This window comes from Equus przewalskii, chromosome 19 (assembly GCF_037783145.1).
Source record: "Equus przewalskii isolate Varuska chromosome 19, EquPr2, whole genome shotgun sequence".
Lineage (NCBI taxonomy): Eukaryota > Metazoa > Chordata > Mammalia > Perissodactyla > Equidae > Equus > Equus przewalskii.
The window spans coordinates 38,719,253-38,731,736 of record NC_091849.1 but is presented as its reverse complement, the minus strand read 5'-3'; the positions used below and the strand labels follow the sequence as shown (position 1 = coordinate 38,731,736).

The 12,484-nt window shown below is 40.5% G+C and overlaps 1 protein-coding gene across 1 annotated transcript in view; it reads right to left on the bottom strand.

Annotated features, from left to right (window-relative positions):
* Positions 1-12,484, bottom strand: part of DNAH8 (dynein axonemal heavy chain 8) — a 283,921-nt gene that overhangs the window by 154,460 nt on the left and 116,977 nt on the right. The window contains exons 37-42 of the mRNA XM_070586021.1: positions 11,281-11,434; positions 9,480-9,643; positions 7,958-8,060; positions 6,851-6,955; positions 6,323-6,484; positions 2,694-2,918 (exon numbers count right to left, since the gene is read on the bottom strand). Coding sequence (XP_070442122.1) covers positions 2,694-2,918; positions 6,323-6,484; positions 6,851-6,955; positions 7,958-8,060; positions 9,480-9,643; positions 11,281-11,434 — 913 coding nt within the window. The remainder of the gene's footprint in view (positions 1-2,693; positions 2,919-6,322; positions 6,485-6,850; positions 6,956-7,957; positions 8,061-9,479; positions 9,644-11,280; positions 11,435-12,484) is intronic.

The window sequence follows — 12,484 nt, the reverse complement described above, 5'->3', positions numbered from 1 at the left end:
AATACATCGAGGTTACATACTGAAATGCAATAGCGTAAAAGACAAGCATATGGGCAGTTTTTATTCACTCATCCAGGAACTGATCCTCATTCATTTAACATACATTTATTGAGCCCTTCCTCGAACCTGACATTGCTGGGTGAACAAAGACAAAGATGGTTCTTGCCTTCTGGAGCTAACAGAAAAGTACAAAAGACAAAAGGATAAACAAGTAATTGCAATAAAGTAAGAAAAGAAATTCAGAGTTCACAAAAATATGTAGCAAGAAGACTTAGCCTAGAGAGCCTGAGAGGTGTACTCAGAGAAAGACACACCTAAACTAAAGCCTGGATAAACAGTAAGAATTAGCCAGGGAAATGAAACAAAAGGGGTGAGGGAGGTGTGGGAGGGCAAAATGTTCTAGGCAAAGACCCAGAAGATCTGGTTGGCATGTTCAAGAAACTGAAAGAAGTTCAGTTCAGCTGAGGCATCAGGACTCTGGCAAGAGAGTAAGAGGTGAGGCCAGAAGAACTGGGCACGGGAAAGGGGTTGGGCATTGTTCTCACAGCAATGGGAAGCCACTGAAGGGATTAAGCAGGCAGATGCAGGTCATATATGCACATTTGTCTTCCTACACCAGCAGTATAGCCAAAGCAACCAACCTGCCCAGTCATCAGCATTTACTACGGGGCAAGCGGTACTGGGCTCCCACTGCAATGGATGCAAAAGACAGAAACCAGGCAAGTACATTTAGGAACAACATCCCACTATAACCACATTCTGGTGCTTCATGACTTTCCTTTGGCAAAGTTGGAGAAACTCCAGTCCCGCCCACTCAGGGGATTCAACATAGGAAAGCGGCAAATGGTCCCCTTCACTGCTCTTAAACCCGGTGGCCCACTTCCAGCCATTCAGCTGACACTAAAAAATGGACCTCTGGCAACTGTACAATGTTCCAATCTCCATCTAATCAAGTCTCTGTGCTATTTACAGTCTTGCTTTTGTTGTTGTTTCATTGTCTATGATTTTGCATCCCCCTCCAGTTAAGAATTCTGGCTTCCCTCCTAAAGCACAGTTTGTATTCATCCCCCTAAAACAGCTACTTTCAGGTAATATAATCCAATGCCACCCCCAGGGACTCTGCTAACACAGGACCCGCAGCCATGGAGATGCAATCAGCTGGCTACTTTCAACAATGTTAAGATGGTAAGGACGAGATGGAAGAGGAAGAAGAAAGAACGGGTAATATTTATGGAGTTCTTCCTGTAAATCAGGCTGTTCTAAGCATTATACATGGAAAAATAAAATGCAAATATCTTGGCCATGAGATCTCATTTTAGTTGAGATGTAAACTGACCAAGAGTTCAGCAGCGATTAATACAAAAACAAAACAGTTTCATGGCTTTAATTGTATACAGCCTTTTTTCTTTTTTAAAAAACCATTGTGTTTATAAAGTAAAGCTTTGCTCAGCACTTAAATTGGAAAGAAATTTCTTCAATAGGACTTCAGCTTTGAGAGTCAGTGAGAGATGTATAGACAACATCCTCAATAGTATGCTCTTAGCAGATACAGTAATGCATTCCATAGGAGTTTTTTGAGATGGACTTTAATGAAAGCCAAAGCATAACAGTAATTGCAATGCAGTGAAAGGAAATCTGTAGAAAGCCAAAGAAACATGGTCTAAGTATGTAGCTTGCTGATGATTAGCTGGATCCAGAGATCCAGAGATACATCCTAGAGCAGCGTTTCTTCACCTGGGAATCTTGCTGAAATGCAGATTCTGATTCAGCAGGTGTAGGGGAGGTGAGCAGGGGGAGGAGACTGGAGATTTTGCTTTTCTAACAGCTCCCAGGAGATGCCAATGCAACTGGCTAGCATGCAATACTTTGAGAAGCAAATATCTAGATTCCAGGGGAATAAATGGACTGAATGTCCTTCAGTCTTCAATAAATATAACTTATCTGATCAGAATTTTTGATACAAGTTTGAAACAGGTAGTCTGTGATCACATTCTCTAAAAAAGGGCCGCAAGTCGCATGAATTATGTGTCTCTGATAAAGGAAAGAGATAGCTTTAAGACGAATCAAATCAAATCAAATAAAGCAATGGTATTTAAAGACAAAGATAGTCAAATGGTGCTATTTCAATACCTCCTGGAGCCCCTACTCTATAATAGATAACCACTGCTTTAGGAGAACTTGATCTTGCTCAAGACCACTCATTAGAGTCCTATTTCCAAAGGGAATTCAGGTACCACCCCTGTTACTCGCACCACGCAGAACCTTGCCTAAGTCAAGTCTGTGATGCCAGGCTGGACACTACCAATTGGACAAACAGCCATGAGAGTTCTCTGAAGCTTGATTCTATTCAATCTGGACTTCTTTCCCAATCAGCCCATCATAACTCATAACCAATCCTACCTAAATTATATTATGTCCCTGGTCATTTAGTTTAACGTAATGATTAGTTAGTTCACATCACATCAGTCTGTTCCAGACTTTCAGGATGCCAAATGTGAGTGTACATATACGCTTGTTTAAACCACTAGATATAGGAATTTGTAGAGGTGGTATATACGGAGACAGTTGTGATGAAGGACCAAGTAGATAGAAGGTTCATATAAGGTAGGAAATATGTATGATTTAATTGTTCATTATTAGGAGCACTAAATTATTAATTAGTACATTGTTACTTTAAGAAAAAAATACTTTACCAAGTCATCAAAAATATCTCTCTGATGCACATGGATGGTAATTAGAGTTTCAAATTTCACTCTATCAAACTTGCTTAGGTCGTGTGTCGTCTGACTAATTAGAGTATTCAGGATGTCCAAAAATTTCTGATTGGTCGCTTGCATGATCTTCCTGTCATCTTTTGCATTATTTAAAGCCTCCTCTGAATCATGTGTCCACAACATCTGAATTCCCAGAAGACCAACCTACAAATCCAGCAGACAAATAAATTTGCCAAATATTTCAAGCATGTCTGCAATAACATTTGGGGGGTCACTTATTCACAAAAGACGAACAGGTTTTACTTATTTTAAATTTAGAAAAAGACATGCATTTCTCCACTCCCAAAAGAGAAAAAAAACACAATTAAGGTTCTAACTGTTGATATTTAATGATTTCAGTGTAGATATATAAATAATAATTAAAACAATGGCCACCATTTATGGAGCGATATGTGTGTTATGGAGGATGCTTTGGAAATTTTTCTCTAGAGGGCCTGAGACCACCAGATACCTCCGTGAGAGAAAGATTTTTCTTTCTCAAGAAAAGCAAGTGGAATTAATAGACTCTTTGTTGTATATTTTTCTTCAACAGGTTTTCCAAAGGTTTCTTCATAACTTCTAAAAAAGATATGCTGCCTATCTCCTTTCTCGATCTCGAGGTCTCTCTAAAATCCATATCTTTATCTACATCTACTTCTCTGCCTCTATATTTATCTAAAGGAGAGAAAGACAGAAAATGAGAAGAGCAGAAGCTTGTCCTTTGTCTCCTCATGCAGGCATAAGGAAATTGTGAGTGAATTCATGTTATCTACAATTTCTGCCCCAGAAAAGGGAGTAAAAGTAGTCAGAATGTGCCCTCTCCCCACCTCTTCGCTCTAACAGTTGTCCCTTTGGGAAGTTTGATTCATTCCCAGAGATAGATCTAAGATCACTGGGACCAAAAAGGAGCCCCACGTGTGGCAGAGGACTGAAAGCAGTGTGTGCGGCATGTGGACACCGTGGGGCATGGCACTGGATGTGGGTGAAGCAGGAATAAAACCTCCTTATCTCCGCCTCCTCAGAAACTTCCATATTTGTCCTGCTAGAGCAGTGGCCAACCTGGGGCCTTCAGGTGAAGATATATGAAAGCACCTGGCTGAGGTGAGCAACAGGATATAGAGGAAATAGCAGGTGTCAGGAAGCTCCCAATAAGTAAGCCAATTCTGACCCTGATGGCAGCAGAAGATGGTGCAAGATAGGAAAAGCGAAGAGAAACAATACAGAAACAGCAGTGTAAGGCGGTCTGATTTAAAGACAGAACCACAGACCCTGAAAAAAACCACTGCATAGTGGTACATTCTAAAAACCCATCTTTAAAATTACTATCCTGAGTCACCAAGAAAAGTTTAAATTGTGTTTTTTACTCAGTTTAAGAAGGCGGGGGACTTGAAAACTGGAGATGTCTCGTTAAAGTAAAAAAATAAAAAAATAAGAATGTCCATTCTCATCAATATTATTTGATGCCTGTAATAAGCACATTAAAAAATATTGGAAAGGAGGGGACAGCCCCATGGCCAAGTGGTTAAGTTCACGCACTCTGCTTCGGCGGCCCAGGGTTTCGCCAGTTTGGATCCTGGGCGCAGACCTAGCACCACTCATCAAGGCATGCTGAGGCGGCGCCCCACATAGCAGACTAGAAGGACCTACAACTAGAATATACAGCTCGAACTTGCTCTTCAGCTCTTCCACTTTAATGCTAAATCCTCTGTCTAAGGCTCTAGACTAAGCCTCTCCTTCAGAGCATACATGGTGAGCAAGCTTTCCTGGGGGAGGGAAAGAATGTTGATTTAGTCTAAGGAGCTATTTTCTCAGCTTATCAAATTAAGTATTCTATAAAACTTTACAATAAAGGTAATAATGCTAATAAAAATATTAAAATTTGCCAAAGATTTTATACAATGTAAAAATTGTATACAATATAAAAAATAACAATATTAACATATTTTCTCCAGGGGCTGGCCCGTGGCCAAGTGGTTAAGTTTGCGTGCTCTGCTTCGGTGGCCCCGGGTTTTGCCAGTTTGGATCCTGGATGCGGACATGACACCACTCGTCAGGCCGCACTGAGGCGGCATCCCACACAGCTCAACCAGAGGCACTCAACACTACTGGAATATACAACTGTGTACTGGAGGGCTTTGGGGAGAAGAAGAAGACTGGCAACAGAGGTTAGCTCAGGTGCCAATCTTTAAATAAGAATATTCTCTCCTGGGGCTGGCCCCGTGGCCGAGTGGTTAAGTTCGCGCGCTCCGCTGCAGGCGGCCCAGTGTTTCGTTGGTTCGAATCCTGGGCGCGGACATGGCACTGCTCATCAGACCACGCTGAGGCAGCATCCCACATGCCACAACTAGAAGAACCCACAACGAAGAATACACAACTATGTACTGGAGGGCTTTGGGGAGGAAAAGGAAAAAATAAAATCTTTAAAAAAAAAAAAAAAAGAATATTCTCTCCAACAAAGGTTGATTCTCTATACGAACTTATGTCGTTTGAATAACTAATTTCATATCATTTCAGCTGTCTCCACTGTGTGTGCAGTAGTTCAGGATTTGGAGCGTGGGTTGGGAGGAGCAGTTGGAGAAGAAATACAGTTTGGGCAAAAACTGCCTATATTTTCCCTGGATAGCTGTTGCCTTCTATCCCACACTATCTCTGACCTGGATCACAAATCATCACTTTTCATTTATCTTGGCTGAAAATTTAATAAAACTGTTGGCTCTTCACTTTCTATATCCAGTTCTAATAATACTTAGCACTTCTCAGAGCCAGAGGACATTGGAGCTGTTCAAGAGAACACTGCTCCAACCCCCAGCCTCCTCAAGGTCTTCTCTATTTTTTTTTTTTTTTTTTTTTGAGGAAGATTAGCCCTGAGCTAACTACTGCCAGTCCTCCTCTTTTTTGCTGAGGAAGCCTGGCCCTGAGCTCACATCCGTGCCCATCTTCCTCTACTTTATATGTGGGACGCCTGCCACAGCATGGCATGCCAAGTGGTGCCATGTCTGCACCCGGGATCCAAACCGGCGAACCCCGGGGACACCAAGAAGCGGAACGTGCAAACATAACTGCTGCGCCACCGGGCCGGCCCCCTCTTCTCTCTTTAAAAACTCAGTTGCATGAGAAGGCCTCTTTTAACATATTATGCCAATTTTTAATCACTTGAAGGGAAAATAAAAAGGGAAGATGGATTTCTTTTAAGAAAAGATATGCTCATTCTTTTTATATTGTCCATGTCCATATTTCTCTCTGTATTTATATCTATCTATGTATGGACATATAGAGATAGGTGCCTTTTCTATAGATAGACGTCTTATATATAAGATGAAGATTTTCATGAGTGGTTTTACCCTCAGTGTATGTCTTTAATGATGGGAGAAAGGCAGCAAGTCCTCTTCTGAGGGACGGGATGAGTTGGCCTAGAATGGTGTAGATGGACAAGCAGGTGGCTGGGAAACGAGGGTGGGCAGGCCTCTCTCACTGGTTCAAAGCTGCAACAGCCTCCTCACCATCAGGCCAACTTTCTCCTGCGTATCCTTGCCCCTTATTCCCACTGTTTAAACACTGTGCATGCTCACCTGTGCTGGAAAGTGATTGAGGAAAGGTAAGAGCTGAAATCCTGAATCGCTGATTTGATAGTAGGCAGATCTAATTATATTATGTAGTGACGACATCTGCATTTTCAACAATTCCAGAAGCCAAATCTCTACAGGACCTTTGGCCACAACAGGAGTATCCAGCTAAAAAATACATTACAAATATATTACAAATTGATGATAATTTGGTATTTTTACAAACGTCACATACTTAACTGGAGAAAGCAAATAATACTACACAAAGCATTTAAAACACGAGTAATATCAAGCAACACTAGCGGGGTAAGGAACTATAAACATCATCTACTCGAAAACCTTCGTTTTGCAGATGATAAGATGAGTCTCAGAGAAGTTAAATGAGTCATTCAAACTGGTTTGTCACAGAGCCCGGGCTGTAGAACGGGAACCCAAGTCACCTCCCCTCCCTTTTTTTCCTAAGAGAATTGCATTCTCCTCAACCTAAATTTGTAAAGAAATGCTAATAACAAGATTTTAAACAAGTTAAATTACAATAATTTTTTCTCCTTCTCTTGATATGACGGCCAGGATACGATCGTAGTCTTTTGCATGAAATGTCACCTCATTTATGTTGTCAGATACCGCAGGGAGATGTGGCTGTAAGAAGCACAACACAGAGCGCAAACGTCACACACACACAAAAAGCCACTGAGACATTTTAAAAAGCCGTCTATTTTGTATCTTTGTAAACGGTTAAGAATTTACTTCATTGTCTCCAACAAGCAAACAAACAAGATTGCTTTAACCCTTGACCGACACGGAGACCCGGTTTTTAAAATCCAGCCCTAGAGAATGTTTCCTCTAAATCCTGCAAACGCCCCTCTTATGCTGTGAGATTGGAGTAATGACCGTCGCCTTCCTCTAGATGGAGACTGAACCATATGGTACCCGCCCTCTTCCCTCCCAGAGACAGCTCAGTCCTGCCCTCCCTCTTGGCTCTGTCTCTGCCTGACACAGCTTTCACTTCCCTCCTCTCTTTCTTCATCCCTGCAACTCCCTGGAAACCAACAGGGAAGATATTATTAGCCGTTTCCCAGATTCCCAAACCAGAAACAGCCCTGGGATGTGTTTCAGTGCCTCTCCCACCCAGTTGTCTATGGTTTTTCTCCTTCTTCTGGAAGTACTGCCCTCGGATATGGCTAAAAGCATTTGAGAAGCACTCTGGAGGGAAAAAAAGGACAAATCCAAGCCACAATACTTATTTGATCTAAGAATATTTAGAGTAAAATACTCATAATAATGGATTACATTTAGTGAGCATATACTGTGTGCCAGATGCTTTTCAGTGCATTGTGTCACACAATCCTTATGACGATTCAATAACATGGGGACCCTTAATAGCCCAGTTTTATAGATGAAGAAAGTGACGCACAGGAAAATTAAGAAGCTGGTCAAAGTCACCCAGCTGGTGAGCTACATAATCAGTGACTCCTGCCTCAGGTTGATGGGCTCTGAATATGCAGAGAATAGGACATTTTATAAGAACATAATTTTTAATACTCTTCTTTCCTGCCTGCACTTTTATGATGTTGACTTCATGTTTATTATTATGTATGCTGTAGAAAAAAATGATTTAGGTAACAGATATTTAGATTATACCTGTATGGTATGGGAATCACTGGCTTGTCCAAGAATTTCCAGGAGAACTGGATCAGATACGAAGAAGAATCTTGGAAATAGTAATCGCTTCTTCTCCAGATACCTTTAAATAAAGTCATGTTAACAAACGATTTTTTCTGGATTATTAATTTTCGGGTTTTTTAGCCAAGACACAATCACTAATATCTTCACTAAGATAATAGCAAACACCTATCGTCATTTCCCATTTTCCTCTGAAATGTTTGGTTGGAACGAATGACCATGCTCCACCATGGATGGCACTTGGGAAAACAAGTGGAAATAAGGAAAGGATCCAGGGCGAGCCTGCCCATTATCTGTCTTCTTCCTCATCAAGAGCCCTCCTATGACTTTTCTAAGAGTATTGTGAATCTCATGGCTTAAACCCAAGGTGAACACATAATTTATCTCCAAACCCAGACATCCTGAGAGTGAAAGGGGGTACAATGAACCATTAAGCCAAGACTCAGGCATAAACTTGTACAAACCAGAATAGACCATTGTCGTATTTCAAATAGAAATTGAGAATAAACTGCCTTTTAAGAAAATTATCCATGAATTTGTCTGGCTAATTATTCTCTGAGTTCACATCTCTACTGCATGCCAGTAGTGGGTTGAATGGCAGCCTCCCGAAAGATATGTCCACATCCTACTCCCTGAAATCTGTGAAATGTGGCCTTGTTTGGAGAAAAGATTTTTGTAGATGTATTGAAGTGAAGGATCTCAAGAAGAGACAATGCTGGATTACCCACATAAGCCTTAAATCCAATGACAAGTGTCCTCATAAGAGACACAGGAAGAAGGAGAAGAGGAGAAGGACGTGTGAAGACAGAGATAGAAGTTACGTAGCCACAAGCCAGGGAACTCCTAGAGCCACCAGAAGCTGGAAGAGGCAAGAAAAGATTCTCCCTTAGAGCCTTCAGAATGTGCTGGCACTTTGATTTTAGACTTCTGGCCTCCAGAATTGTGAGAAAATAAATTTCTGGGTTTTTTTTTATTTTTTCTTTTTCTGAGGAAGATTAGCCTTGAGCTAATAGATGTTGCCAATCCTCCTCTTTTTTTTTTCTCCTGGAGGAAGATTAGCCCTGAGCTAACATCCCTGCCAATCTTCCTCCACTTTACATGGGGGTCGCCACCGCACCATGGCTGACAAGTAGTATAGATCTGTGCCCAGGATCCAAACCCGCAAACCTGGGCCACTGAAGTGGAGCACACCGAACCCAACCACTACACCACAGGGCTGGCCCCAAATTTCTGTTGTTTTAAGGCACCAGATTTATGGTAATTTGTTACAGCAGTCCTACAAAACTAATACAATGCCTTAACTCACCCACTCCCAAGTTGAAGGTCTTTTTTTGCAGAAAAGTTATGTGGAATGTTAAATTCCTACTGCCACTTCAACCATCACTACCAAACCAGAAATGCAGTCAGTGCTATTAACTTGTTTGAGACAAAACACTGCCACTCAGTAAAATGATAAGTAATTTTAAAATTAAACTCTTACCCTGTAAGTGACTTCTGACATACTTCCAACTGTTCATGTAAATGAGGTAAAAGCTGCCCCATGGTTTCATCTCCAACACAGCAACTAATCACATTGGGATTCTCATGAGCTCGCTGCATTATCTTTATCCAAGACTTGTCAATATTCTGAAAACGTTTTGCTTCCTAGAAAAAGTCCATAGTTAGTAAAAATTAGCATTTGGATGGTTGAATAAAGCAAAGTCTTCACTTTGGAATTTCCAATAGTTCTTCCAATAAGCCTCCATTAGTCTCATGCTACATAATTTAAAGGAGCAAATTTTTTCCATCTGAATTAACTCTGAACAACAAAAATCCAAAGTCATAAAACTGCTTATTGAAATGTTGCTTTATCACAATGGGGTTTATTGCTTATTTGTTTTCTTACATTTAATACATTTTTCAAAGTGCCACCTGATTAATTTGCAGAGCTATCAACTTAGAGCTGAAATCCAGGCTTTCAGCACCCCAGGTGTTTTGGTTTGATGAGCAAACTGAAGAAGCATGGAAATAATTTGATCCTTGGAATAATTACAGCTCAATAGTACCCCAGGAAAAAGAAAACAATAAAAACCCAAAACAAAGCGTCATTTATATTTTTGCAGAAGAAAATTTTCTATTTACTATGGAAGATATTAAGCTTCGTATTCAATTGCAAAAATGCCTCTAGAAATTGGCACAATATCGCCTCTTTTAAAACTTTAAGTGCATTTTTTTTAAAAATGTGCAACTTTGCGATTAAAAAAGAAAAGATTTATGTTTAAAAAAGAATGTGTTACAAAGGGAAATCAGTCATTTTCAAAACCCTTTTATCTTTGGTTTTAATTGATAGAGATCCTGTAAGTATGGAAATTCAAGAAGAGCAGGTTTAATTTTTATAACAAGAAAGTTACCTTCATAGAATAAAGCTATTAATAAGTTACTGGCATTTACTTAAAAGACTCTAATAAAGCTGTTTTAAAGATTTTGTTACTAGCTTTTTTTTTTTTTTTAAGATTTTATTTTTTTTCCTTTTTCTCCCCAAAGCCCCCCGGCACATAGTTGTATATTCTTCGTTGTGGGTCCTTCTAGTTGTGGCATGTGGGACGCTGCCTCAGCGTGGTTTGATGAGCAGTGCCATGTCCGCGCCCAGGATTCGAACCAACGAAACTCTGGGCCACCTGCAGCAGAGCGCGCGAACTTAACCACTCAGCCACAGGGCCAGCCCCTTGTTACTAGCTTTTAAGGCCACATTTCCCTGCCCCACAGTATGCTTTTCATCCACAATTAGTCGACTTGCTAATAATTAACTTGTGCTTACAGAATGTGGATTACTTTTAATTATACTCTCAGAGGAATGTTATAAGGTTGATTCTTGGAAGAGATGAACGGCCATAATTTAATAGCATATTTGAATGTACATCACATCTTCAGAGAACCTGGAGGTTTCAAAATATGTGAGTTTCTTCTTTCTGTTAATGTAAATCAAATGTCAGCACTTTTTTTTTTTAACTTTTTTTGGAAAGGGCCAGATAGTAAATATTTTAGGCTTTGCAGGCCATACGGTCTCTGTTACTCAACAACACATCGACTCTGCTGTTACAATATGAAAGCAGCCATATGAATGGATGTGGTCGTGTTCCAATAAAACTTTATTTACAAAAACAGGCAAGTGAGCCATAGTTTGCCAACCCCCGGTGTAAATAATCAAGACATGACCATATGTCTTCGTGAAGACTTTTACAGAGACATATAGACAACACACACCAAATTATTCCATCAGTGGTTACAAAAACCAAATTTACCTGAGGGAGCTGTTTGGCAATATCTCCACCTACAAAGACAGCTTCAAGATAAACCCAAAGGTTCTGAACTATTAGCCACTCTTCAATTATATCTGAGGAAGTGGACAATTTATACACCCAATTCTGGATATTCTTTTTAAATGGAGCATTATATCTAAAAAGTAAAAATGGAAAAACATTATATTTTAGGGAAGATTCAGAAAATAGTATGGCCTAACAAAAGTAAATTACAGGAGAAACATTCCCTTGGAAATGAACAATTTTCTAAAAGGCAGTTCCTAATAAATTTCATACAGATAATGAGATTTTTGGTTTTTTATGAATAAAACATATAATTATAGTGATTTCACTTATTGTTTCCATGTATCAGTCATGGACTAGGAAAATGGGCCAAGTTTTAGGCCACAGAGGTCCAGCAAAGGAATTGCGCTGGTTGCTTCTGGGAATAAAGGGAAAACAAGGAATAAGACGGTTTTCCAAGACTTCTGTGAACCAAATCCAAGTGGTGACTGCCTATGAGAATGACACACAGGACGCCATTTGTTACTGGTCTGTGGAACTATTACCACAAGGCCAGGGTCAAGCTGGAGCTCTGATGTCCACCTACTGATGTGCTCTTCCACTCATAGACTGCTAATTCCACCAGGCACTGTGCCTAGATTTTGCAGTGTTAGAGATCCAGCATAGCCACCCTAAAATAGCAGGGTTCCTGTTTTCTCATCATCAGGGATAGCTAAAGTGTTCATAAGAATACGAGGTGTCCAGAAACCTGGGAACAACTAAGACAGACAAGAAATAGAGTGGATCCATGGAGGAGGTGATGGGAAGATACTGAGTAAAGACCCAGTACCCTACAGTTGGATTAAGAAGCTGACTTCAGTTTGTGGCAATGGCATGTAGCTTTGAGGTGGCGTAGCTGCATTTCCTGGTGAGTGGCACTTGTTGACTAGGGCCTATTAAAACTTTCCTTGATCCAGAACAAGGTGATATGAAGATGCTCACACACAGGATGACATTCTTCTGGGTGTAGTCTGATGCCTGAGTACAACCCATAACTTCTCTGGAAGCCCATGTTATACATGGAGGTATAAAGGGAGTTGCCCCAGGGAGGTAGGCAAGTTGTTCAGGCAGTGAGAGGCATTTTTCTCAACACTCAATTAATACTAGTCTAGAACTGAAAGGCAGTCAATATGCCAGAAGCATT